This window comes from Cnephaeus nilssonii (genome assembly GCF_951640355.1).
Source record: "Cnephaeus nilssonii genome assembly, chromosome: 17".
Lineage (NCBI taxonomy): Eukaryota > Metazoa > Chordata > Mammalia > Chiroptera > Vespertilionidae > Cnephaeus > Cnephaeus nilssonii.
The window spans coordinates 13,019,006-13,045,612 of NC_137088.1; the positions used below are offsets into that span (position 1 = coordinate 13,019,006).

General features: G+C 41.0%; 1 protein-coding gene and 1 pseudogene across 2 annotated transcripts; one reads left to right on the forward strand and one right to left on the reverse strand.

The window, feature by feature from the left end:
* Positions 1-4,514: 4,514 nt before the first annotated feature.
* On the forward strand, positions 4,515-26,316 carry CMTM6 (CKLF like MARVEL transmembrane domain containing 6). The gene is made up of 4 exons (XM_079795633.1): positions 4,515-4,761; positions 16,768-16,944; positions 21,379-21,477; positions 23,684-26,316. Exons 1-4 carry the CDS (start codon positions 4,624-4,626, stop codon positions 23,816-23,818), a joined length of 549 nt encoding a protein of 182 aa, XP_079651759.1. The 5' UTR covers positions 4,515-4,623; the 3' UTR covers positions 23,819-26,316.
* Positions 11,829-16,757, reverse strand: LOC307113742 (large ribosomal subunit protein eL42-like; annotated as a pseudogene). Its single transcript has one exon. The product of its transcript is annotated as a large ribosomal subunit protein eL42-like (transcript).
* Positions 26,317-26,607: the final 291 nt, after the last annotated feature.

Below are 26,607 nucleotides of genomic sequence, written 5' to 3' on the forward strand. Positions count from 1 at the left end.
CACACTGTCGATGTAAAAAAGGTCCAAACCTGCCCTGGCTGGTGTGGCTCAGTTGGTTGTCAGTTGGTTTGGTGTAGTCCCATGCACTTGAAAGATTGCTCGTTCGATTCCTGGTCAGGGCACATGCACAGGTTTTGGGCTTAATTCCCCCCTACCCACATAAGGGGGCCTGTAAGAGGCAGCCCATCGATGTTTCTCTCCCTCTTCCTCTCTCTTTCTCTCTCTCTCTCAAAAATCAATTTAAAAAATCTTAAAAAAAACAACAAACAAAAAACATCCAAACCAGTGTAGAGAAAATGAGTTTATTTGGGCCAAATAGCATAAGCTTTGAGGATAAGCTTGTTACAAAAGAGTTTCAAGCAAGATCTCAAATGCTCTGGAGAATAGCAATTTTGCAGCTTCTGTTATGCATTTGAAATTGAGGGGACAACGAAGATTACATGAGAGTGGGAGGAAATAAGATGGAGATTGGATTATAGGTTAGTTAAGATGATATGCTCTTTTGAGGGTGGTTATTTCAAAGATGTGTTAACCCAGGTGCACAGAAACAATGGGCACGGTTTACTAAAAAGTTATATGCCTGTGGCATGACTACCCACCATGACATGCCCAGTTAGGAATTCATGATCAGATCGATCTGTGAGATTCCATGGAAACCCCCCCCTCCATACTCAGCTATCTACTCTAAATCTATGAGTGTAGTTAGACTACTGAAAAGCCTGCTACCTTGTGTGCTGCTTCTCCAGCCCTCTAAACACTCTTATTTCTCTGTCCCCTCTTCACTTCTCTCCCACACCCACAAAGTTCTAGCTAAATCCTCTTCTTTCTGAAGGTCATCCCTTTCACGTTTGTATGGCCCACATGCTTCATCTCCTCCAATGCTCCGGGTGATATTTGAAATTGTTTACCAAGGACTCCCCTTGAAGCCCTCTGTCACTGCACCCTCAGTGAGTCCTAATCTTGGTTCTCCATCTTCCCTCTATTAAGACAAATGGTTCAAACCTGGGGTTAAGGTGAAGGATTACTGAGTGGTATTTTGATGTCCTATGTCATACCAGAGTAGTGGTTCTCAAAATGTGGTCCTAAACCCAGCAGCACTTGGGAACTTGATAGGAATGCAATTTTTCAGGTTCCATCAGAGATCTATTGAGTCAGAAACTCAGGGGGTGAGGTCCAGAAATCTATGGTTTCACAGGCCTGCCATGTGATTCAGATGATCAAACAAACTAGTCCAATCTCACTGATTTTATCACCCACAGCTTTTCTTGGAACCATCCCCTCTGTTTCCATGACTAAAGCCTAAATTTAAACCCCTATGCCCTCTTTCCTGAATTTTTACAACCCTACCTGGCTCTTTGTAATCAATCCAGTCTACACAAGTCTGCTGGAAAATATCCCCAAGGAAGATCTCGGGCCATTTCACTTTCCTACACAAAACCTGTTCAGCTGCAAAGGAAAGCCTTCCAAAGTTTGACCCTAATCGTATCTTCCCTTCTTGTACTTAACAATAATCTCCATAATCTGTGCCTATATGCACTTGCATTACCTTCCTTCATGTTGCCCCTCTGCCTGTAATACCCCTTCCTGTTTCTGCATGTCCAAACCATTCCTTAACTCCCAGTTTGAAGATCTCCCCGCCCCCCTCATGCTGATCCTCTTATCCTAAATCATTTCTTTCTGCTGAGAGATACAAACACATTTAGTTTGTATCTCTCTTATGGTACACATCACTTTCTATTTTGAGACATAGTCCTTTAGGGAAGTTTCTATGGTCTCATTGTCGACAGTCGTTAGGACCCAACTTTGTATCCACATTGTTACCTATCTGTGCTAATATTGCTAAGAGCCAGTGAAATTTTTGAGTAGGAGCCATTGAAAAATTAAAATCTCAACTGAAAAAGTAGTACCAAATTATTTTTTGAATGTATAAAATCTCATCATATTTTCCTAAGCTTTTTGTGACTTTTCTTTCTCACATTTAACAATATTAGTTATTTAATATTAAAAGAGAAAAATGAATGTTCTTCAAAACTTAAGTGAATCTTTCTTCTATTTGATGTATCTTTTCTCCATAAACAAGGTTTCTCATTTCACTGTGGCAAGTCCCAGCGTTTAATTATTCAGTGTTGTTTATTCATTAGTGAAGATGACAGTTTTCTGTGTGGACACATCCATCAAAAGGGCTCCTTGATACAAGTGTTTTGTTCATGAAGCCCTACAGTCTTTATTTGGCCTTTTATTTCATTAAAAAAATAAGTGATGCATACTTTTTTTTTTAACTGGGAGGGATATTAGTGTCTACATTTTGGGTACCCCAAATCAATCAAGGCAAAGGAAGTTATGGTACATCTGCTGTCTCCTACCTACTGGCTTTCATTCCGATCACATTAAAATATAGTGTTCCTTCATATGAATGGATTTCTCACGAATATCATCTAGAGAGCTTGTTACAAAAGAGTTTCAAGCCCTACCCAAATTCAGACCCTTTGGAATTGGGTTTCTTTCTATCTTTTTTAAAATATATTTTTATCGATTTCAGAGAGGAAGGGGGAGAGTGAGAGGGAGAGAGAGAGAAACATCAATGATGAGAGAGTAAGGAATTGGCTGCTTCCTCTGCACCTCACACTGGGGAATGAGTCTGCAACCTGGGCATGTGCCCTGACTGGGAATCCAACCGTGACCTCCTGGTTCATAGGTCAACGCTCAACCACTGAGCCACAACGGCCAGGCTGGAGCTGGATTTCTAAGAATCTTTTTTTAGTTAAACTCCTAGATGATTCTTATACACCCTGAAGTTTGTAAATTTTTTCCCCTCTTCTAAATTCAAACAAAAGCAGAGACCCCCTATAGGAATTGCCCAAGTGTACCTTAAACCAAGAGGGTTGAGAGACTTTGATTATCTTCTCTCCTGACTCAGTTTCCCTTTTCTTTATAACTTTCACTCGATGTTTTATTTTGACAATGTTCAAACACTCAGAAAAGCTATTGCTTTACCACAAGTCTATCCTTTTATCTCTCTATTCATCAACCCATCTGATTTTTAAAAAATATATTTTATTGATTTTTTACAGAGAGAAAGGGAAAGGGATAGAGAGCCAGAAACATCGATAAGAGAGAAATGTTGATCAGCTGCCTCCTGCACACCTCCCACTGGGGATGTGCCAGCAACCAAGGTACATGCCCTTGACCAGAATCGAACCTGGGACCTTTCAGCCCGCAGGCTGACACTCTATCCACTGAGCCAAATCAGTTAGGGCCCATCTGATTTTTTGGGGGTAAATTTCAGGTGTCAGTAGTGTCTCATTTGGGATGGTGGTGACTTGAAGAATAGGACAGTGAGTCCTTGCAGCCTTGGTGAAAACACAGTGGCCTCATTTTATTGGACAAAATCAGTGACTGCTTGGCCTCACAGCATATTCAGAATGCATTTAATCAAAGACAGAAGGATAGTTTTGGCGGCTGTAGACAACCCCTGCAAAGTAATGTCTACTTGTCTCTTCATTTGAATGAGAGCTTTTGTTTCTTTTCTGGAAGAAAAAAGGGAGGTTTGGGCGAGAAGATAAACGTGGAGGCAGGTGGCAGCAGTTACCCCTCCCCTCTTCCATGGATTTTGATTCTCTAATGGAAGGATGGGTTAGAAGTTGAGGTTTGCTGGCTTAATTGTCAACCGCAAGATTCCAAGTACCTAGTCTTTCATTCCCACTGCCCCTGGATGTTTGATCTGGGACATGATCCTCAGACTTTTGGCCTCACTTATTTATTTCATCTGTAAAATGGAAGCAATGATAGTACCTACATTATATTGGCATGGAGAAAATATGTGTGCCTCTCATGTAATTTAATCAGTTTCAGGTGCTAAAATATAATTACATTCCTTGATGAGTTGCCATAAATTCACAGAAAATTAACGTGATTGCAGCAGCTGAACAAGAAAAACTAAACTAAATGATGTTGATGAATAAACCTAAAAGAAATTAAGAGATGCAGAAGGTAACATGCCTCAAAGTCCTTCCAGACAACACATTTCACTTAAAATCAAATTCAATTTCTTCACTTGCCCTTTAGGGTCCCCTACAGGCCCCTATATTATCTGGCCTTTGCCCACATCTCCAATTTCATCTCCTCTCCCTTCTCCCTGGCTTAATCTTTGGTTTCAGAATGAGCCAAGCTCATTTGGTTCTCAGGACCTGTGTACCTGCTATTCCTGTGAAAGCCTCTGCCAAGATCTTTTTTTTTCTCTCCCCCGATCTTTTGTTTATTTGTATTTTTTAATTGAGTTTTGAGAGAGAGAGAAACATTGATTTGTTGTTCCTCTTATGCATTCATTGTTTGATTCTTGTACATGCCCGGCTGGGGATCAAACCCACAACCTTGGCCTGTGGAGCCGCTGCTCTCAGCTGAGCCACCCAGCCGGGGATCCCCAGAGCTTTACGGGGCGCGTGACGAGGTGGGAAAGGCCTATCGGCGACAGGGGGCGGGGCCAGGGAAAGGGGCGGGGGCGGGGCGGAGCCCGCCGGATGTCCAGGCGGAGGCCCAGGAAGTGACGGCTCCGCCCGGGGACGCCTGGAGTCGGTGAAGTCCGCACCGCCACCGCCGTGGTCGCTGTGCTCCCCGGCCTGGGCGATGGAGAACGGAGCCGTGTACCGCCCCACCACCGAGGAGGACCCGGGCCCGGCCAGGGGCGCCCGGAGCGGCCTCGCCGCCTACTGCCACCTGGGCCGGCTCCCCCTGCCCCGGCGCGTGCTCAAGGGCTTGCAGCTGGTAAGTCCCGGCCGGGGTGGGCGCGGCGGGCGGGGCGGGGCTCCGGTCCTGGGCCCCGGTCCTGGGCCCTCGGCCTGTGGGCTGGGGAGGCCGCCCAGCCGCCTCTCCTCAGCCCGGTGGTTCAGGAAGCGGCGTTTCCACACCCCGGTTCCTGCGGCCGCCACCCCTCCCGCTGGGCGGCCCCTGGCCCCCAGGTGGGTCCCCGACGGCGACGGAGGGCCGCTGAACGGGTGAGGTGGGCCCAGGAAAGAATTCATATTAATCGGAAGCACTCTTACTGCTTAAAAGACGTCAGCGATATTCATCTGTTGCCCATTAAATCTATTTTCAGTTGCCTTTATTTTTGTTCTTCCTAATCAGAAATAGCAAAGCTCAAGTAAAGTCTTTCATTGCCTTGTTTATAGTGTAACAAACTATAGTGGTGTATGTTCCGAATAGAATACAGCTAGAAATGTTGGTGATAGACTTACCCCGGACTTCTCCTTTACTCTGTAGCCACCTTGGTTTCTCCTCCCCGCTGTTCCTCTGCATTATCTCCCAAAGGACCTGTATTTAGACTGCGAAGTGCTTTTTATCTTTCCCTGGTTCTTGCGGTTTTCCTGGTGCGAGCCCATGGGGCCAGTTTAATCTGATGGACACGCACTGGCATTGAGATGTGTGTGTTCAGAAAACTTGCCTCCCAAAAGTTTTCTGTTGATTGGAAAAGAACTGCTTCTGCATGGGCAACAGGTGTGAACGAAGCACAAAGTCAAAAGGACAGCTTTTTGTGTGTGAGGGCAGGGGGCAGAACTAGGGCACGGTGTTTTCGATTTCATCGAATTTTAGTTTACTGCAGGCAGTGAAGGTAACCTTAAACCTATTAGTGAAAATACCAAAACGCCTTTGCGATTTAAATTTTGATTCCGCTTACATACATTGAGCTCCTGTGTTTTGTTTTAACCAACGGCGAGCAACGTTTTCTGCAAGACAGAAAAACCAGGCTGCTTAGAATGCTGACAGGTTGGTTTGTGTGTGTTTTTTTCTAAAACCATCCCAAGTAAAAATAGCCATTAGTTTCTTTGGGAGGAACTTAAATTCTTAGAACTCAGATAACCAGAGCTTATGTTCTTAGAAGTCAGGTGACCTGCTTTTATTGAATAGAATAGCAGGAAACGGGCACTGCAGTAATTGGGAAATCACTTAGAGGCAGGTGCTAGTTTGGCCTATGGATCCCTAGAGGTTCTGGCTCTGTCTCTCCAGCCTCCTCAGTAGGTAGGCCTTTTAGGTTCTTCAAGCCGCAGGGCTCCCTATTTCTTGCATCAGCTATTCAGTCCTTCTACCCAGAAGTGCTTCCTTCTGCTCTTCCTCTTGTCAGCTCTCACATGCCTTTCAGATTTCAGCTGTTTCTCTGCAGTAGAGCTACTTGAGTAGAACTCGTTAGAGCAGAAAAGAATGAATATTAATCTGAAGCATTCTTACTGCTTACAAGACACCATCGATACTCATCTGTTGCCCATGATTAAATCTATTTTCAGTTGCCTTTATTTATTTTTTCTTCCTAATCAGAAATAACAAAGCTCAAGTAAAGTTTTTCATTACCGTATTTATAGTGTAACAAACTGTAGTTGTGTATCTTCGGAATAGAATACAGCTAGAAATTTTGGTGATAGACTTACCCTGGACTTACAGAAGAGGGGAAGATGAATTTGCCTTGCCAGGTTGTTAGACTATTCCTGCTTGTTCTCCATCATCCACGAGGAGAAAGAGGAAAATAAAAACTAATGTCTCTTTTGAACTCTATTAGTTTGTTTATGGGGAACTGGTAATATTGTAAGAATGCTTTCTTTAATATACATTTTAAACAATATTTCTTAATTTCATTTTTATGGTTGTCTTTTGGTTCCTGCTTTTGTTTATTTTAATAATGTCTTATCTCTTCCCAACAGTATATTACAGGAGTCACACAGAAAGTCCCAAGTAAATTAAAACTGTCATCCAGCCTGGGGCAGCAAGCAAAGTCTTATTTGCCTTAACGCAAATTCTGTGTTTAGGTTGTTTTATTTTAGACAAGAGGCCCGGCGCATGAAATTCGTGCACGGAGAGTCCCTAGGCCTGGCTGGTGATCAAGGCTGATCTATGGGGTGACTGGGAGGGCGATTGGGGCCAGCGCTGCTCTGACGCCTGCCATGTTCTGTGCCACCCCCTGGTGGTCTAACTCCCGGTCGGTGGAACTCCTGCCCATGGGGACAATTTGCTTATTAGCCTTTTATTATATAGGATGATTTATTTTTTAAAATTAAATAGAATTTCGTGCCCTAGCCGGTTTGGATCAGTGGATAGAGTGTTGGTCTACGGACCCAAGGGTCCTGGCCGATTCCGGTCAAGGGCATGTACCTCGGTTGCAGGCTCTTCCCCGGCCGGGGGTGGAGGGGGTGGCGTGCAGGAGGCAACCAATCGATGTGTTTCTCTCTGTCTCTCCCTCTCTCTTCCACTCTCTCTAAAAATCAATGGAAAAATATCCTCAGGTGAGGATTAAAAAAAATAATAATTTCAGAGTTCCAATAACCAAACACGGTAATGGAGAAATTCATAATCAGAAGAGGAGATACTTTAATAAGGGACCTGCATGCCCTATAACATTTTAGTCAAAATGTAGTGCATTTTTGTGTTTGGGTATGTGATTCTGAACTCATACATCTTATCAGATTCTCAAAGACCTCAAAGAGAAAGGAACCTTGCTTAAAACTTAAAAGCCAGAGGCTGTTTACTTAGGAATCCTTAGATTAGAGTCCTAGGAGATTGAAATGGATATCCTTTGAGATTCTTTCCACTCCTTAAGATTTTTTTTTTACAAATTTCTGAGGCTCTGTGGGGCATGCTGGTACAGAACTGAACCCCCTAGGGGTAGAGAGTGGAGCCTGCATGCAAACACAGAAGGGGAGTTTAGAGACAGAAGAGTGTGACTAGCCCTGACCCATTTGGCTCAGTGCATAGAGCATTGGCCTGTCTGTGGACTGAAAGGTCCCAGGTTCGAGGGCATGTACCTTGGTTGCAGGCACATCCCCAGTAGGAGGTGTGCAGGAGGCAGCTGATCGATGTTTCTCTCTCATCGATGTTTCTAACTCTCTATCCCTCTCCCTTCCTCTCTGTAAAAAATCAATAAAAAATATATTTAAAAAAAAGAAGTGTGACTAGCTCTTGAGTTATATGGATGTAACTCCTGAGTTGGAGTTGTACTGCTTTGTCTAGCATTCAAGTATGTCCTTAATTTTGTCAAAGACTTGTTCAAAACATAAGCATCCTCCAGAGCCGAAGAATAAAGGTTCAGCTAGGAATTCACTATAAGGTGTCATTGCAGACATACATTTATGCATTGAGTTTATTACCAGTTTATTCTATCTTTAGATGGGTCCTTATACCCATGTATTTTATTTTGTGAGGTTTTTGGTTGTTATTGTTACTTTTGAAAGAGTTTGTTTTTGTTTTAAGGGGTGAATTGGCCTTTGACAACCTAATTCCTGTCTAGTAAGCTGGTGCAGTGACCTAAATATGTGTAATATTCTCTCTGCAACAAGCTGACATTGTGTTTATGGTACCAGTTCAATGTCCTAAGGGCTGCACAGTACTGTGATTATAATGACTCTTCAAGCAAGCAGTTTGATTGGGAATTCACCAGTGATTTAAATTTATTAAGTTATAAATAATGTTACTCTGTAAGCGCCCAGACAAATCACTTAGAAGCAATTTATCTTACACTAGTGCTCTTTTCGTTATCTAAATGTGAAAATGGTATGTACCCAATTTAAATGCTCCATTTTTACCTGAGGAAGATCCATAATGTCAACAAATTTTATCTTTGAACCTTTGTGAGAGTAAATGTTTGCATAAGGCAGGGGTGGGAACCTTCTTTCTGCCGAGGGCCATTTGGATATTTCTAACATCTTTCACGTAATATAAATTTACGTTGCTATGCATAAAACTCCTAGATTTATCGAATTTCGAGTCCGACTGGCGGTTGCGTTGGCAGGGCCAGACCAAATGATTGCGAGAGCCTTATATGGCCCCCGGGCTGGTTGTCCCCACCTGGCCTAAGGCAGGGGAAGCCTAGCTTAACTTCAGGCTGACAGATTTGTTTACTTGAACCTTGCATATGACTATAAGCTCATTAATTCACAAATTAACATAATTTTGTAGATGGAGTTTTATAATTAGTGGCAAACATTAAAAAGCTTTTTTTATAAGAAAATTTTTTTTATAATCCACTTTAAACAAATGATGGAGAATTAATACTTAATGCCATGACTTAATTTTAAGGAAGACTTGAAGTTTCAGAAAAGGTAGTGAAATTGAAATGGAGAGAGGCACAGGGTAGTAATTATCTGAATGTTTAAATCTCTAGAACTGTAAGACCATATTTTAGTCACGAAGACTTCCCAGATGTGCTGACCTTGGGAAATTATGTGTGATTGAACAGCAAAAGGGGAAATGCACAAGACTATGGTTGTAACCTCAAAAACCCAACCTTCAGGAGAAACCTACACAAACATACTTAGTCATTAAATGAACTTAACAAATAGTGTTTTATGGGGGGAACAAGTACAGAGTAGGAGTCAGGAGACCTGGGTTCTTGTCTGTGCCTGGCTAACTTGGGACTTAACCTGTCAGAGATTAATTCCATCATTTGTAAACATGAGGGTGGGAGACCACATGCTCTCCAAAGGCCCTCCCAACTCCCAAAGCTTGATAATTCCCTTAAATATATTTGGGTAAAATTTTATGTCATTAGAAGGAGCAGCATTAGTGTCCTGTCGTTAGGGGGTTAGCTTCATATTTAGTAAGCAATACTTTGTATGACGTCTTCGTGCTGTTGAGAGTAAAACTGTTCACCAGACAATAATAATTGAGCCTTTTAACTTATGGGTTGCATTCACTACTATTTCCTTGTCCAGTTCAGTGACCTTATTTCTTTTTATTGTCCTTTACCACTTTGGTATTTAGTGTTGGTGACGACCCACTTTTAGAAATTCTTCCTTCCCTTAACTCTCACTTAAAAAAAAAACTTAATTGTCTGCTTAGAAAAAACACCAACTAAAAATATGACTAAAATAAAACAAGCCACACTACCCCCCTCACACCCTCACAGTACCCAGCATCACTGCTTTCAAAGGAGTTTTCCTAAGAAGTGCAGACTGTCCTGTGACTTGCTTGTCTGGTGTTCTTGCTTTCCCTCAGACTCTGGGACTGTGCTGTTCCCGCAGGCCCCGCCCAGTCTCTGTTCCTTTTGTTTTCTATCCAGCCGAACCAGGCAGGCAGCCCCTGTGTCTTTATCTAGAAGTCCGTGCTCCCTGGTATGATTTTCACATAACCACACCCAGCACCTTAACCTTTTTTCTCAGCACTCCCCATCCAGTTAGGTCAGTTGCCTTATTATCCTTTTGGGATTACCATGCTAATTCTTTTTTTTTTTTTTAAATATATTTTTATTGATTTCAGAGAGGAAGGGGGAGAGAGACTCATTGATTGGCTGCCTCCTGCACTCCCCCTACTGGGGATTGAGCCCACAACCCAGGCATGTGCCCTGACCAGGAATCAACAGTGACCTCCTGGTTCCTAGGTCGATCCTCAAGCACTGAGCCACACCGGCTGGGCAAATTCTTGCTTTCCTGAATCTGTTCTTGTTTATCCCCCTCCTGGACCCTGTGTGTCTCTTGGCTCTGGTCTGAGTCTTGCTTTTCTACCCATCCTTCTTGAGCTACTCTTAGTCCGGGTGAACATTTTCCTGATATTTCCTGAACTTAGATATAATGAACACTCAGTTGTGAGATACAAAATATATCGTGTTCTTATTGACTTGAACATTGATCTTATTGCTCTGTCATCACATGTTCCTATGCATATTATAGTGCTGCATACATAATACTCAAATACACTTTATTTTTTATATTTTTATTGAGCTATAATTGAAATGTAACATATTTGCTTCAGGTGTCCAACATAATGATTCATTATATGTACATATTGTGAAATGATCATTTTATTTTGTACTACAGACTGTATAGTGCTGTGGGGGATATCAAGGAAGCTTAATAGCATTAGAGATGGGGAGTCAGGAGTAAATTTCAAACTGAATATAGCTCATAGTGCTAATCCCTTGTCCTTTACATGGGAACCGGCATTAGGAAACGCCCAAACTTGATATTGTACCCCTTCAGTCTCTTAGGACACCCGTGCAGAACCCGCCTCTTAATACTGCTCTGAGGCTTAAGGTTAGTAAGAAAGACTTCTGATGATAAGTTTGGAACAGGACTTGTAATTACTTGACACTGATTGCTTCTGGCCACGCTGGATCCTGCCCTTTTCTTCCTAAGACTTAGGTAAGCAGTCTGTATTGATACTACAGAAAAGATTTCTTTTTTGGTCAGCCTACACAGATGAGTGATCCTGATAATCTAGTTATTGTAATAAACATGCTTCAACTATTCTAAAACCCCAATTAGAGTTTTAGGCTATCTTCTCATGGAGAAACTCCTAAGATAGAGGCAAGAGTAGGGCATAAGGAATATTATACAGTATTTTATTATACTCTAGACCTGTAAAGACTCATCCTGTAACTATAATTACAGGAGACGAAGGAAGTACCTTTACACAATGACCTTCTGGGGTTTGTCTTGGTGTGGCCTTTATATCCTGTGGTTTAGTGATTGGAAATACCTCACCTAACATCTGTGTGAAGGAGGTTGTTTGGGATATACTGGATGGTTTTATACTTCACTAACAGGAAATATAGCAGTAGGATCTATTTTTGTCTTTCTATAGTTCTTTGAAGTTGTGGGGATATATGAATTTTGTATTGCTCAGTAGAAGGGGGGAAATCCCAGTGGTTCTCAACCTTTCTAATGCCGCGACCCTTTAATACAGTTCCTCATGTTGTGGTGACTCCCAACCATAAAATTATTTTCGTTGCTACTTCATAACTGTAATTTTGCAACTGTTATGAATCGTAATGTAATGGTCTTAGGCTCTACAGTCGTGACCCACAGGTTGAGAACCGCTGCTGTAGAGCCTAAGACCATCGGAAAACACAGATATTTACATTACGATTCATAACAGTAGCAAAATTACAGTTATGAAGTAGCAACGAAAATAATTTTATGGTTGGGAGTCACCACAACATGAGGAACTGTATTAAAGGGTTGTGGCATTAGAAAGGTTGAGAACCACTGCCTTAGACACTTAGATACCAATTTAGATTTGACCTTTTAAAGAAAAACTTTTATTTTAAAGTAACTATAGATTCACAGGAACTTGCAAAAAATGTACAGGGAGGTCCTGTATGTGTGCATGTGTGTGTGTGTGTGTGCGTGCATTACTCTTACGCAATTTTATTACGTGTGTAGCTTCCTGTAAGCACTGCTGCAATCAAGATCTAGAACTGTCCATCACCACGGGGTTCCCTCATGCTTCCACTTTAGCCACACCACTCCTCTCTCCCCTGGGCACCACAAACTTGTTCTTCATCTCTATGATCTTTGTTTTTTGTGGAATGCTATATAAACAGAACCATGCAGTCTATAACCTTTTGAAATTAGATTTTTTTCACTTTGCATAATTCTCTGGAGATTCATCTAGGTTGTGGCATATGTCAAACTTGTTCCTTTTTGTTGCTAAGTAGTATTCTGTAGTATGGATGTACCTACCACAGTTTGCTTAACCGTTGAAGGACATCTGGATTGTTTCCAGTTTGGGGCTATTGTGAATAAAATTGTTATGAACCTTCATGCAGTATTTTTGCACTAACGTAAGTTTTCATTTCTCTTGGTTGCATGCAAGATGCAGAAATACAGTTGTTGGGTTCATGGCAGGTGCATGCTTAGTTTTTTAAAGAAACTGCTAAACTGTTTTCCAACTGTACCATTGACTTCTTTTGTATGGAAATGTTTTATAGGTTAAATTTTTTATTATACCCTATGAAATGTATCTGTTGACTTTGGTAGCAGTTTTGTTGCCCTTAATATATCTGGTTGCTTCTATTGGCCTGACTTGGGTGAGATGGCATTTCCCGATAGGCATCTACTTGGGTCATCAGTTATTTTGATAGTTTTAACGCTCAGGAGGAAACTCCCTCAGCGTCCCCCAAACCCACACAAACAGCCCAAGTAAAACTCCCTTCACTTTCTTCCCTCTTATTTCTGGAGAGGAGCTAGTCCCACACCTGAGCTCTGAATCCTACCTCTGAAGAGCCTCTTTCCTTCCTGTCTTTAGACACACCCATCTTACTGATTTCTGCTGAAGAGGCATTTACACACACCCAGTTCTCTCCCATCTTGTAATTCCCTTCCCTTTGACCTCATCTACTACTACCCTCTCTGGCCACTCTTGAAACCACACATCTTGCCTGTGCTGTCTGTGTTCCACTGCCTTGTCTTCCCCTTCCTTCCCACTGTGCAGTACTGCAGGCTCAGCTTCCCGGTCTGACTACCCTGGAGTTGTCTTGCTGATGTCACCAGCAACCTTCTGGCAGCTCAGTCTAATGTAAGTGTTTCAGTTTTGTCCTTACCTGACTCCTAAGTAGCATTCAGCACTCTGGATCCCTTTCTCTTCATAGAAACACTTTTTTCTTGGTCTGCTACCTCTGGGACTACTCCTCCTAATTGTCCTTTGTTGGTGTCTCCCCCGCTGCATATCCCTTCAATCTTTGGGTTCTTCAGAGTTCTCCTCATTCTAGGTGATCTCACTGGCTGACTCCCACATCTCTTTTTTTATGAGAGAGAGAAAGAGACAGACACCAATTTGTCGTTTCCCTTATTTAGGTATTATTGGTTGCTTCTTGTGTGTGCCCTGACGAGGGATGGAGCCCTCAACATTGGCGTATTGGGATGATACTCTAACCAACTCAGCTACCTGGCCAAGGTCCCACATCTTTATCTCCACCTCACACCTCTCCTCTGAGCTGTATATCCTAACTCTTCTACAGAGCCCTCAGACACAGTATAATTAAAACTGAATTTATTCTCTTCCCAACAGCCTTGCCTCTTAAAAAGTAAAACAAAACTCTTCTTTCTGCAGTGAAGCATCAGTATGTTAATACTACCTGTACAACAGTGGGAACACTGTTAAAACCCACTTCCATTTCATTGAGTTGCCAAATCAACCAGAGTTAACCATTCTTCATTCAGTGCAAAAAGTCATTCTGACCCATTCCTGTCTATCCTGGACAGCCATGGGGCTTACTGGCCCCTCTGGATCACTCTTCACTCTGTTTTCTTTAATTGTTATTTAAACATTTTTTTTTGTTTAGGGAGAGGAAGAGAGAAACATTGATCAGCTGCCTTCTGTATGCGCCCCAACTGAGTATGGAGCCCGAAACTCTGGCGTGCGCCCTGACTGGGAATCAAACTGGCAACCTTTCAGTGCATTGGACGATGCCCAACCAACTGAGCCACACTGGCCGGGGCACTCTTTACTCTTAACCTCTGCCATCAGTTGACTTATGTTATTCCCGAAATGGTTTGTACTACTTATAATTTTTATGGTCAGACTGAAGGGTCCTGGGTTCAATTCTGGTCAGGGGCACATGCCCAGGTTGTGGGCTCGATCCCCAGTAGGAGGCAGCCGGTCAATGATTCTCATCATTGATGTTTCTATCTCTCTCTCTCCCCCTTTCTCTCTGAAATCAATAAAAATATATTTTAAAATATGATTTGGAAAGACGGAAAAATAAATTACTAAAATATTTGCTGTGGAATTAAGAGCAAGACAACTGTGAAAGGCTGGTCCAACTCTGGAAAGATTCTGTACTCTGATTATCAGTGTCCAAGATCTTGCTCCCCTTCAAATACTATCATTCTGGGAGTGGTTGTCATAAATGATGAAAGGGATTAATGCAAAAAACACAATGTGGAATTCCAATTTTGTAGGCTCATACTCAAGAGACAAGGCCCACTTCAGATGATTGGTGAATAAATGTTTTGTGTTAAGTTCAAATGTTTTAGTACATATGTTTCAGTATTATCTTGTTTCTTACTCTGTTGTTATTCATCCTGTTTAATAAGGGCTCCTATTGCACTTTTCAGTGATTAGCCATTCTTCTCCATTATTTTTGTTGTTGTTGTTTTTTAATATATTTTATTGATTTTTTACAGAGAGGAAGGGAGAGGGATAGAGTGTTAGAAACATCGATGAGAGAGAAACATCGACCAGCTGCCTCCTGCACACCCCCTACCGGGGATGTGCCCGAAACCAATGTACATGCCCTTGACCGGAATCAAACCTGGGACCTTTCAGTCCACAGACCGACGCTCTATCCACTGAGCCAAACCGGTTTCAGCCATTCTTCTCCATTATTACTGCTAGCTGCCCTGGGTGCTCTCTTTTCCTGAACGTCATACATCAGTTTGCTCAAGTTTGGTCCTTCCTCCAGTCCCATCTCCATATTGCAGCTCGTGAGAACTATTAAAAGCAAGAACCTGACCATGTTACCCTTTGCTTTAAATCCCTTAGAATCCAGAGTCCTTAAACTAAAGAGGACATTTGGATCTGGCCTCTGCGTACCTCCTGTCTCATTGAATCATTTTCGTGCTGCTATCTTCTTCCTTCACACTGGACACTTTAGTCATGGTGACTCAGCTCGCTTTCACAGTTGAGTTGTGGTTGGTGGGATATGTGTGTGTGCCATGGGAAGGAGGGTGCCATGCTCTCTCACCTCTTAGGTCTTTGTATGTCTTGCTTCTCTGCCTGGGACTTCTCTGCTATCTTTAACCCCCCAAATGGACTCTACTGCCCTTCAGGCCTCAGCTTTTCTTCAGGAAGCCTTTCCTGGCCTCCCAAGTTTCATGGCTCTTCTGTGTGTTTTAATTGGGAGCCAGCAGTCCTGGATTGTGAGAGGAATGTCCAACATCCTTCAAGGCGTCCCAGATTGGAGAGGGTGCAGGCTGGGCTGAGGGACTCCCCCCCCCCCCCCCCGTGCACGAATTTTGTGCACCGGGCCTCTAGTTGTCATATAATAAAGCAAAATATGATGCTCTAGAACTGGATCACTTGACCCTTTCTCTTCTTATCTCCTCCCATTTCAAAAGGCTTGCATCTCTTAATAGCCAGCATTCTCTTAGATCTGCAGTTAGGCTTAACGCATTCAAGCCTCAGCACAATCTTCTTTGTAGTTTTAGCCTTTCTTTTTTCGGAAAATAGGCTTCGTCTGCCCACCATAGCCACTTTGCTTCCTGTCGTAACGCCGCTCTCACTGCACATACAGAGAATCCTTGCCCTTGTACTGTGTTACTTTGTGGGGTTGATGCTTGCCACACTTCTTACAGAAAGTTTGGCGGTTTTTAGGAATGTTCACCATGTTTTTGAGCGCTATCAGCAGTGAAAGCTAATTTTTTTTTTAAATCCTCACTGGAGGACATGCTTTTTAAAAAATATATATTTTATTGATTTTTACAGAGAGGAAGGGAGAGGAATAGAGAGTTAGAAACATCAATGAGAGAGAAACATCGATCAGCTGCCTCCCGCACACTCCCCACTGGAGATGTGCCCGCAACCAAGGTACGTGCCCCCGACCGGAATCGAACCCGGGACCCTTGAGTCCACAGGCCGACGCTCTATCCACTGAGCCAAACTGGTTTCGGCGAGGACGTGCTTAGAGAGAGGAAGGGAGAGAGAAACATCCATGTGAGAAAGAAACATCGATCCATTGCCTTCCATAGGTGCCCCAACCAGGGATCAAACCCACAACCCAGGTATGTGCCCTGACTGGGAATTGAACCAGCAACCTTTCGGTGCACAGGGTGACACTCAGCCACCTGGGCTGGACTTCTGTATTCTGTAGCACGTGGTAATTGATTAATCATTTGTGTACCTATCTTCCCTTCAAAGCAACCACACTGTAAGTTCTGTGTAGGTCAGCCATTCGGTGAGCTGGTTGCCACGGTCTCCACTTTGTAAATATTTGAGGGAACAGACGGTGTTTTCGGAACACTGAAGGCTTCTCTGAAAACACTGGAGTGAAACGCTGTGTTTCTTTGGCAGTTGCTGTCTTTGCTGGCCTTCATCTGTGAAGAAGTCGTGTCACAGTGCACTCTGTGTGGCGGACTTTACTTTTTTGAATTTGTGAGCAGCAGTGCCTTTCTCCTTTGCCTCCTCATACTGATAGTGTACTGCACGCCCGTTTATGACAGAGTCGATGCCGGAAAAGTCAAGTCCTCGGTAAGCATGAAAAATACCATCTCTGTACTAACAACATAGCTGTTTGGGAATCTGTATAGTTTTATTCTACAAAGTAGTAACGCTTTCAAAACTCAGTCACATGAGAACTCAGTTTTCTCTGCCAAATGGGATGATAGGAGGGGAAAGTGGAATTAGAATGAAAGTGACAAACACTACCCATAGTTTACAATGACTGGTGGTTTAACCTAATTCACTATACACACACACACACACATATTAATATTTTTATTGATTTCAGGGAGGAAGAGAGAGAGAAATAGCAATGATGAAAGAGAATTGGAGAATTGATCAGCTGCCTCTTGCATGCTCCCTACTGGGGATCGAGCCCAAAACCCAGGCATGTGCCTTGACTGAGAATCAAACTGTAACCTGGTTCATGGATCAACACTCAACCACTGAGCCACACTCGCCGGGCTGTTTTGATTTTATTATGGGGAAAAAAGTTGTCTGTAAGTGAATTAAGAAGGTTCTTATTAGAGATGCAGAACTTTCTAAAGACTTAGTCTGCTGACCCTGTGTTTTTATTTGGGTATAATATAAGGATTTTTGAGATAAGACAGATGAGCTAATTCTCATAGGTACTGCATTAAAGAAAGAAAGAATTGAGTAATTTACTTCTGCAATATCATTTGAATCATCAGTAGTGGTTCATTAAGAATTAATTGTACATATGAAAGATTTCATATCTCTGAGAGAAATGATAAAAATTAGGATAAATTTGTAACTATTAAGGATAAAAGGTAATAGAATAAATACAAAGCAGTATGATTATGTTTTTGTTTAAATTAATGAGAAGCAAGCATTGGGTCATATGTTATTATACACCTAAGATATTTAGTTTTTTTCTGTATACCTTTTTGTACCTCAAATTTTGTGCTGTAGGAGTCTATTACTTTCTTTCCAAATAATTATTTTAGATTTAATTTTTTTAAAAGAGTTGTACCAAACAGTTAAAAAATAACTTTGAAAAACTACAGGTAGAATCTGAGTCAAATCCAGCAAGTCTTTGAGCTCCTACACACAGTGCTTGGTAGGCCAGTGTATGACTGCTTTGTGCTGCTGCTGTCAGTGCAGACTATGTGCCAGGCACGTTCTGTGCAGCGTGGTTTAGAGTCCTCAGACCTGAATGCTCCATTTTGCTGTTGAGGAAACTTACTAGTAGGTGCAGGTGGTTTAGTAACTTGACCAAAATTACATAGCTACAGTGGAAATAAACTGAGATTTGACCCCAGTAAAGCTCTCACACTCTGCATTCTATTATGTGGCCTAAGCAGAACCTTACTACAACCAAGGCCCTACCTAGCATAGCAACGTTTTTTTTTAAATGAGACTTTACTTTTGACTTTTTTTTAGAGAGAAAGGTTTATTTGTTGCTCCACTTATTTATGAATTCATTGGTTAATTCTTGTATGTGCTCTGACTAGGGATAGAACCCATACCTTGGTGTATCGGGACGATGCTCTAACCATCTGAACTATCCGGCCAGGGTAGCCATAGAAACTTGAGATGCTGTCAGGGCAAATATCACCACAGGAGTTTCTATATAACAATGACAACGGCACCACTCATTTTATGAAATACATATTAAAAAGAGAATGGAGAGAATACCTTAGAATTTTTGTTTATGGTATGCTTATTACAGATATGATGAGAGTTGGACAAGAGAAAAGTTCACTAATATCTGAGTTGATTGATTTGTTGTTTGTATAAATCTATATTTTAAACATTAAAGATTAAAAACATCGCCTGACCAGTGTAGCCCAATGGATGAGTGTCAACCTATGAATCAGGAGGTCACTGTTCAATTCCCAGTCAAGTGCCCTGACTGGTTGCAAGCTCGATCCCCAGTAGGGGGCGTGCAGGAGGCAGCGGTTCAGTGATTCTCTCTCATCATTGATGTTTCTATCTCTCTTCCTCTCCCTTCCTCTCTGAAATCAATATAAACATAAAAAACAAACACACCCTACATCATTTTCATTTCTTATCTCTCAACAGCAAAACAGTATCACTATCCATAAGAATCTTTTTAGAAATGTTAGTTTTTACTTTAGTGCTGTATCAGTAGTATTTAAGAACATTAATCTTTTTGACAAGAAACAATAGTATAATGTGTTCCATTTAGTGTAATGATCTAACTAAACTAAACTAAATGTAAAACATTTATTACATCAAACTTGATTTTAAAAGTTATTTTCTAGTAAATACTGACTTAAAAAATACTAGGGAATAAAAAATAATTCAATTATTTTATCTTAAAACAGCTTTTGTAAATATTTTACTATCTTTTGGGTCTTTTGTTTCCTTTAGTAGGTGATTTTTAAAATTTAAAATATGTTATTGCAGAAAGTTTAAGTGGCTAAAAAACGTACTATTGACATGATTTTATTTAGTAAATGATGGGTAGTTCTTTTGATTCTCTCTTTTCCAAAATTTAATAGGTAATCATTGAGTTATATACATTCTGCTTTTTTCCTAACTACGTAAGGATTTCATGTTTGCTTCAATGGTTTAAAAATCACTTTTACTGTGTGCATATTAATGTACTTAAATTTTAAATATATTTTTATGTAAGGGAGGTTTTCTGTTTTAGAGAAAATGTTTTGAGTTGGGTGGTGGTGGTGTCTAGGGTAGAAGGGTAATCTTTTACAAGAAAGAATCTTCTGTATCCCATGCTATTGTGGGTCAGATTCTATGGGACATTTACTATGTGCCTGGCACTCATCTAAGCCCTTCCAATGGATTAACACTAATCTTTAGAATCATCTACTGAAGAAGATACTGTTGTTTCCTCCATTTGCAGATGAAGAGACAAAGGCACACAGATGTTAAGTAACTAATTTAAAGCCATATACCTGGGAGGCAGTGTAACTAGGGTTTGAACTCAGATAGTCTGGCTCTAGAACCCATGCTTATTGAATAGTACATTATTCTGTCTCAAAATGACTGTCTTGTTTAAATACCTCCCTGAATGTAATCCAAATATTAGTGAATAGGGTTTTATATATGTTTGTAGATTTGAAATAATATTCAAGGGGATAGAAATAACAAAATACTGCAGAAAAACACCTATTTTGTTTATTTTTAAAACCTTTATTGTTGAAAGTATTACATAGTCCCCCTTTTTCTCCCATTGACCCCTTAGTGCCCACCTCTACCCCCTGCCCCAGAAAAACACTTTTTTTAGAAGAGAAAACCTCTTTAATTTTTTACAAATGTTAAGTGAACAAATTGACAATGGGATATGAATACTCTGTTGGATAGTTTTATCGATATTAGGTTTAGTGGAGATTGCATTTCCGAAAACTCAAAGTATCAGACTTAAGCACTTTGGAGTGGTTATCATTTACGTTTCTCCTCTGAATCAAGTATGTATGTCGAGCAGTTTTCAGCTGGCATATGAGAGGGAGGGAGAGAGAGCATTATGAGGTGATGCTGAGAGAGCACTTGGAAATCCATGAAGAACCTCATTGTAAGCTTCATTGTGATGAGATATGGAAGCTTTTATGGTAGTGGATAGTCCATTATACAAGCTCATTTTGGATTACCCACCCACTTGGAATAATTGAAAACAGTATGTTATTACAGAAAGTTTAAGTGGCTAAAAAACCTATTGACATGATTTTAGTTAACGATGGGTAGTTCTTTTGATTCTCTCTTTTCCAAAGTGCTTTCAAAGCACCACAGTCCTCTCAGGCTATCCTCGCACAGAATACGTTGAAAGGAAAGAAAAATGCTTTCTTTTGCTGGAAGTAAGATGTAGAATTTAATAAATCTTTTGGCTTTGATAAATTTTAAAAATTGGTTTTAGAGAGAGAGGAAGGGAAGGAATAGAGAGAGAACCATCCATTGGCTGCCTCCTGCACAATCCCTATGGGGGTCAAGCATAAAACTCAGGGTCACACACACCCACGCACCCACAAACCCCGCCTTTGGGGAACTGTTTCATAAAAAGATTATTTTGTAACGTATTCTCTGAATATGCCCTGTCCAAAGCATAGATGATATTCCTTTACAGGGTGTTTATTGAATGTCAGGCTTTTTGAAAAGTTAGAAGTCTCACCCTAGCCAGTTTGGCTCAGTGGATAGAGCATCAGCCTGTGGACTGAAGGGTCCTAGGTTCTATTCCAGTCAAGGGCACATGCTTGGGCTGCGGGCTCAATCCCCAGTGGTGGGGGCATGCAGGAGGCAGCCAATCAATGATTTTCTCTCATCACTGATGTTTCTATCTTTCTCTCTCCTTTCCTCTCTGAAATCAATAAAAATATATTAAAAAAAAAGAAGTCTCAAAGTATGTAAATTTGGGTTGTGTGAAGGAAAATAAATCACTAAATTTTTTTAAGAGTAAAAAACTAAAATATTTGTTTCTATCAACCTAACCTTACTGTATTCCTTATGTGTTTTTTATATGTATAGGATTTTTACATTACTTTGGGGATAGGATGTGTGTTTTTGTTGGCGTCCATCATTTTCGTTGCCACGCATGACCATACCTCAGCTGAAATGGCTGCAATTGTAAGTACCTAGTATTTTTATCTTTGCTTATTTTCATTTCATTAGAAATATGGAATCTGGAAAGTACTTGACAAGTTATACAATATGGGAGAGTAGTTTGTCTTTTAACATTTTTTATTGTGATTTTGAATAGGAAACGTAAAAGTAAATAATGATAGCTTTAAATATGATAGCCTGAAAAGCCTAGAACCTGTCTTTAGAACTTGAGTTTTGCTAACAAAAAGCCCATTTACTCCACATATGACTATGTTATTGTTAATGCAAGTGGTAAAATCGACTTTATTATCTTATTCTCTACTTTTTGGTTCAACAAAAACACATCTGCATGCCAGGTGTAGAGACTACACAGGAGAAATGATCCAAAAGTTGAGCCTAATAAAAGATAAGATTTTTATATGAAATCCTTGGCAGGGGGAAGCAGATTTTTTTTAGAATTCAGAATATTTTGGATTTTTTTAAATTTCAGAATTGCAACTCAAGGATCATGGACCTGAATTGGTACCAGTGCTCTGAATGTGAACAGTTTCCAGTAGTCAGCTAATAGATAATTAAAACTACTTTTTTTGATAGAACAACTTAAAAGGAGTTCAAGAATTGCATGGCTCTACCTACCTATTCACGGTTTCTTAGCACTTACATGGGTAAAAACAAAATAAAATTAATGCAGCACTGTGACTCATTCTAGCAGTACTAATATTTATCCATGAAGACATGAACCAATTAAAGAGGAAACCAAATGTTTTAATAGAGCCTTATGGCCAATTTCAGTTTACATACATATTTTTGTAGCGGAGAACGATGATAGGATGGTCAGGAAAATATTTTCAAGTATAGAAATATGTTATTATAAATCCTGTGGAGGAAGTGAAATGGAAGTTGAGGAAAAGTTGAGTTTAGCCCTAACCGGTTTGGTTTGGCTCAGTGGCTAGAGCATCCGCCTTTGGACTCAAGGGTCCCAGGTTTGATTCCAGTCAAGGGCATGTACCTTGGGTGCAGGCACATACCCCGTAGGGAGTGTGCAGGAGGCAGCTGATTGATGTTTCTCACTTAATCAATGTTTCTAACTCTTTATCCCTCTCCCTTCCTCTCGGTAAAAAAAAAAATCAATAAAAAAAAAAAAAAGTTGAGTTTGAAGGGGGGGGGGAAGCATGGCATAAAATCCCAGCTATTAAAAATGAGCTATTTATTTAAATTAGATGATATGTCAGATTGTTACAGTATTTAGATTTCATTTGGATTAAGAATGACTGGCAGTTTAAAGACTCTATAATGTGCTGAAAGTTACCTTTTGCACTTTAAATTATGAAACATTTTGTAGAATTAAATGAGTGAGGGAATCCATTAAAAATGTTTTTGTGGGTGAATTAAGTCAGCAAAAGAGCTGGCAGGTCACCTACCTGGATGCTACGGCATAGGGGGCTCTGCATGGACTGGGGGCTCCGGGATCAGCGATGGCCTCTCAGACAAAGTGACATCTGTCAACCTTGAGTCCTGAATCGGCCAGGCCAGAGAGGGGGCAGGTGCCACCAGGCGAGAAAGCACCGTGGAGATGTGGTGCTGGAGTTGGCAGGGACGTTCGCCATGACCTACACCAATTCTCTCTCTCTCACAGAGCACTTTGGCTCCCAGTTCCCTCGTGGTTTCCCTAGTGAAGAGCTAAATTTGAACCAGGTCTTCTGTCTCTTGACGGAATTCTCGGAATGTGGATCAGAGAAGTGCAATAATGAGGAAGTGGTTTAAGGAAGAGGAAGTAAATAGTGGCATCATGTTGCTGTGTCATTAGAGAGTGACAATTAACTGGAAAATACATTTTTTAGATAATTCTATTCAAAATAGAATTTTTTTTGACATTAATAACTTTTTCCAGTTTTACCTAGGCTCAGCTGCCTACTATGTCCCTTATCTCCTCTGTGGGTCCATTCAACCATTGCTGATAATCCTGTGTTTGTATCATTTTATAGGATTTTGTTTTTCATCTATTAACCTTAGTTTCATAGATTGGCACCCCACAAGTGAACATGTACTTTATAAGACAGGGCATTTGTGAGGTTTTGACTAATAGCTATGACCTTACACATTTCTTTACCACTGAAGTTAAGATAAAATTGATGAATCATCTTGCTCGTATGAAACACTCTCAAAGTAGGAAATGTGAGATTATATTATAAAATTCCTCATATAACTTTTGTCACTTTTTCCTCCTCAGGTGTTTGGCTTTCTAGCAAGTTTTATGTTCCTGGGCGACTTTGCCATTATGGTGTGTGAGAAACGACAGGAGTCCCGGATGAGAAAGCCTGACCCTGGTAGGGCAGAGCCCCTCACCGAACCACTCAATGCTTGAAGACTCTACGGAGCAGGTGTCACGCAGGGAGGCGGCTGCGTGGTGCCCGAGCCCAGCAGCAGCCCTCGTACTGTCTGCGTAATTGCTAAACCACTTCTGAAGAGCAAGGGGAAGTGCCAGAAGGCAATTTTACCAATATTGGACAGTGAGTCAGTCACCACAGGTTAGGCCAGAGGGGTTTTTTATATATAACATCTGAAACTTGTATCAATGAAGTTTATTTTTTTGGGGGGGAGGGCAGTTTCTTTAAATCACAGCTCACTGATGATAAATTATTCTGTCATTGTTACTAGGCTTAGCTATATAAATAGCATGATTAAGTTAATCCATTTAGATATTGTTTCATTTTTAAGGTAATTTGCTTAGCTATGAGCTTGTTTTTTGATGATTAGATAAAATTTAATGTATATTTAGATTTTTAAATTTAAAATTTTAAATGTTGGTCTAGGTTTTTTCCTTAAAGTATAATTACTTAAGCTTTGCTGATTCTCCCTTGGCCTTAAAATTATATTGTAACATTTTAAGATAATTGTTATAAGCTCTTTTGTTGCCTAATAGAAAATGTATGGGAGATGTTGGTATTTTATATGTATAAAAGCAACATCAGCAACCCAATATTTATACTGCACTTTGGTGGTTGTTGATATCAAGTGAAAAAAAAAAGATTTTTATCTAACACATAGAAGAATGGAAGAAACTGATATCACACCTAAGGACCAAAGATAATAAAGACATTTTTTGTGCAATACAGTGAAATTGTAAGAGCAGGCTTCAGCCACTTACCAAGTGTCCGAAGAGGCGAGTTCATACTGTGAGTGAGAGAGGTTCGTTCTCCTATTGGCACATGATTATTTCTCCTGAACCTGAAGCGGCTCTGCAGGCCCTCCTCGGCGTGTTCTGTGGAGCCAGTCTCCTTTTTCAAACCCCAGCCTGCGATTTTCCATCCGTTTGAGTGCTCGCGTTTGTGTCCCGGCCCGGAATGGCCCGCACGCTGCTTCCCCGTCCAGCAGAGGTGGGCCTCTGGCTCTTCCTTGTGGGCAGTGCCTTCGGTGGCCCAGGATCTTGGGCTCTTTTATTGCCTCGAGTGTTAGCGTGATCCTTAGGGCTTTGTTCCCACAGAGGCACTGCTCTAGTTTCTCTTTGGAGGAGACCTCAAAGTGATTCTCTAGAGAATCTTGCCCAGGTTAATACTGTTGATGGTGGAGGGAGTAGTCACACCATTCTCAAGAGACACTTCATAACCAGTTCTGATAATCGGGAAGAATTGTCTGCTGCTGGGACCCAGACTAGATCTTTCTTGTCCTCCTCCTGGATTTCTGACTCAAGACTTTGGTGCTAAGGTGCTGAGCCTTTGCGTCAGGTCCTGAAGGACTTTGGCGGAGATCTCCCCTGCTAGGCATCCTAGGTTTTCTGTCTGAAAAAGGGGAATCGTGTTTCCAATGAGGCAGTTTAATCCCATCCTTTCTTAACTTCTCATCTGCCTTTTGTAGATAGATTTTAGCTGCATAAATATGGCTCATGTGGTTCTCAAAAATTAGTCCTGACAGCCAGGCACAGCTTCTGCTCTGGCTTAGTGACTCGGGCTTACCTGTTTGAATCAGAGTTTGGATGCTAGTGCTAGTGGTGATGTCACCAACACCTGCTCAGGAGATAATGAAATCAATCATGGATGCTGATATGACTGGGCGTGCCATCTAAGGGAGGAGAAATAACCTGGGTCTTGGGCTCAAGAATAAAGACTGGTTCAAAAATAACCAGCTTATGGTAGGCAAGTTCTGGAATTTCACATCAAACTACTGTACCATTGCCATTGTAAATATCACCTCTATCCAGCTAGGGGTGACAGCAAACCACCTGGACTACCTCAGGGTTCCCACCCATGCATTGGGTTTGGTGGCCTTGTCCTCAGCTGGCTTCACACACAGAGCTGGCATGAGCTTAAGCCCTGGTTGTTATGACGGTTCATTTCTCTTTGTTTTCTTGGCATGGGGCCACTTAATCTTTGCCTTTTTCAGAAGGATAATATATTCACTGGCATTTTTGGTCTCTCTGGAACCTTTCTTCACATTGATTTTTATGGGACTTATGACTGATTATCCTCCCTCTTCTATTGTAGAAGAAATTAGGAGTAAAAAGACCATTGTAAATAAAGTTCAAGGAGAACTTGAGACCAAAACCACTGTTATGTACAGGAAAAGGCAGACTCAGTAAACTCAAGGTTAAAATAATTATTAACACCTATGATAAATTTAATTTGTTATATTTTATACAAATAAACTGTTTAGAATGGTTTTAAAAAATCATAAGGGAAATGCACTTACAACATAAACATTTTATAATTGCTTAAAGTATATTCTGTTTTGGGACTGGGAAATGTATTTTTACATTGTTTATAGCCAATCATTTTTGTATTTATCAATTGAAATTCTGTGGGTCTTTTTTATCTCTCTTCATGTCAAATTTTGTAGTCTTTTAAAATAAATCCATCTTATTATCCCTGCCTTTGTACTTGTTTAATTATTACAGAAGGGGGCATTTAGAAGAAAGCTTTCTCCAGAGCTGTAGGAGTCGGCACCTCTATCCTCACTATGGTACAGTGAGTGGGTCTGCACAGGGGTGGGCACAAGTAGAAAAGAAACACACCCAGTTCCTACCCATGGGCTGTGCCTCTTGTTGGAAAGTTGGAAAACACATTCAAAGAAGATTTTTAGGGAGCTAAGGGTGAAGAGTTATAAAGGAATGTTATAGCCTTTAGATCCTACCAAAGAAGCAAATGTGGACTCATCACA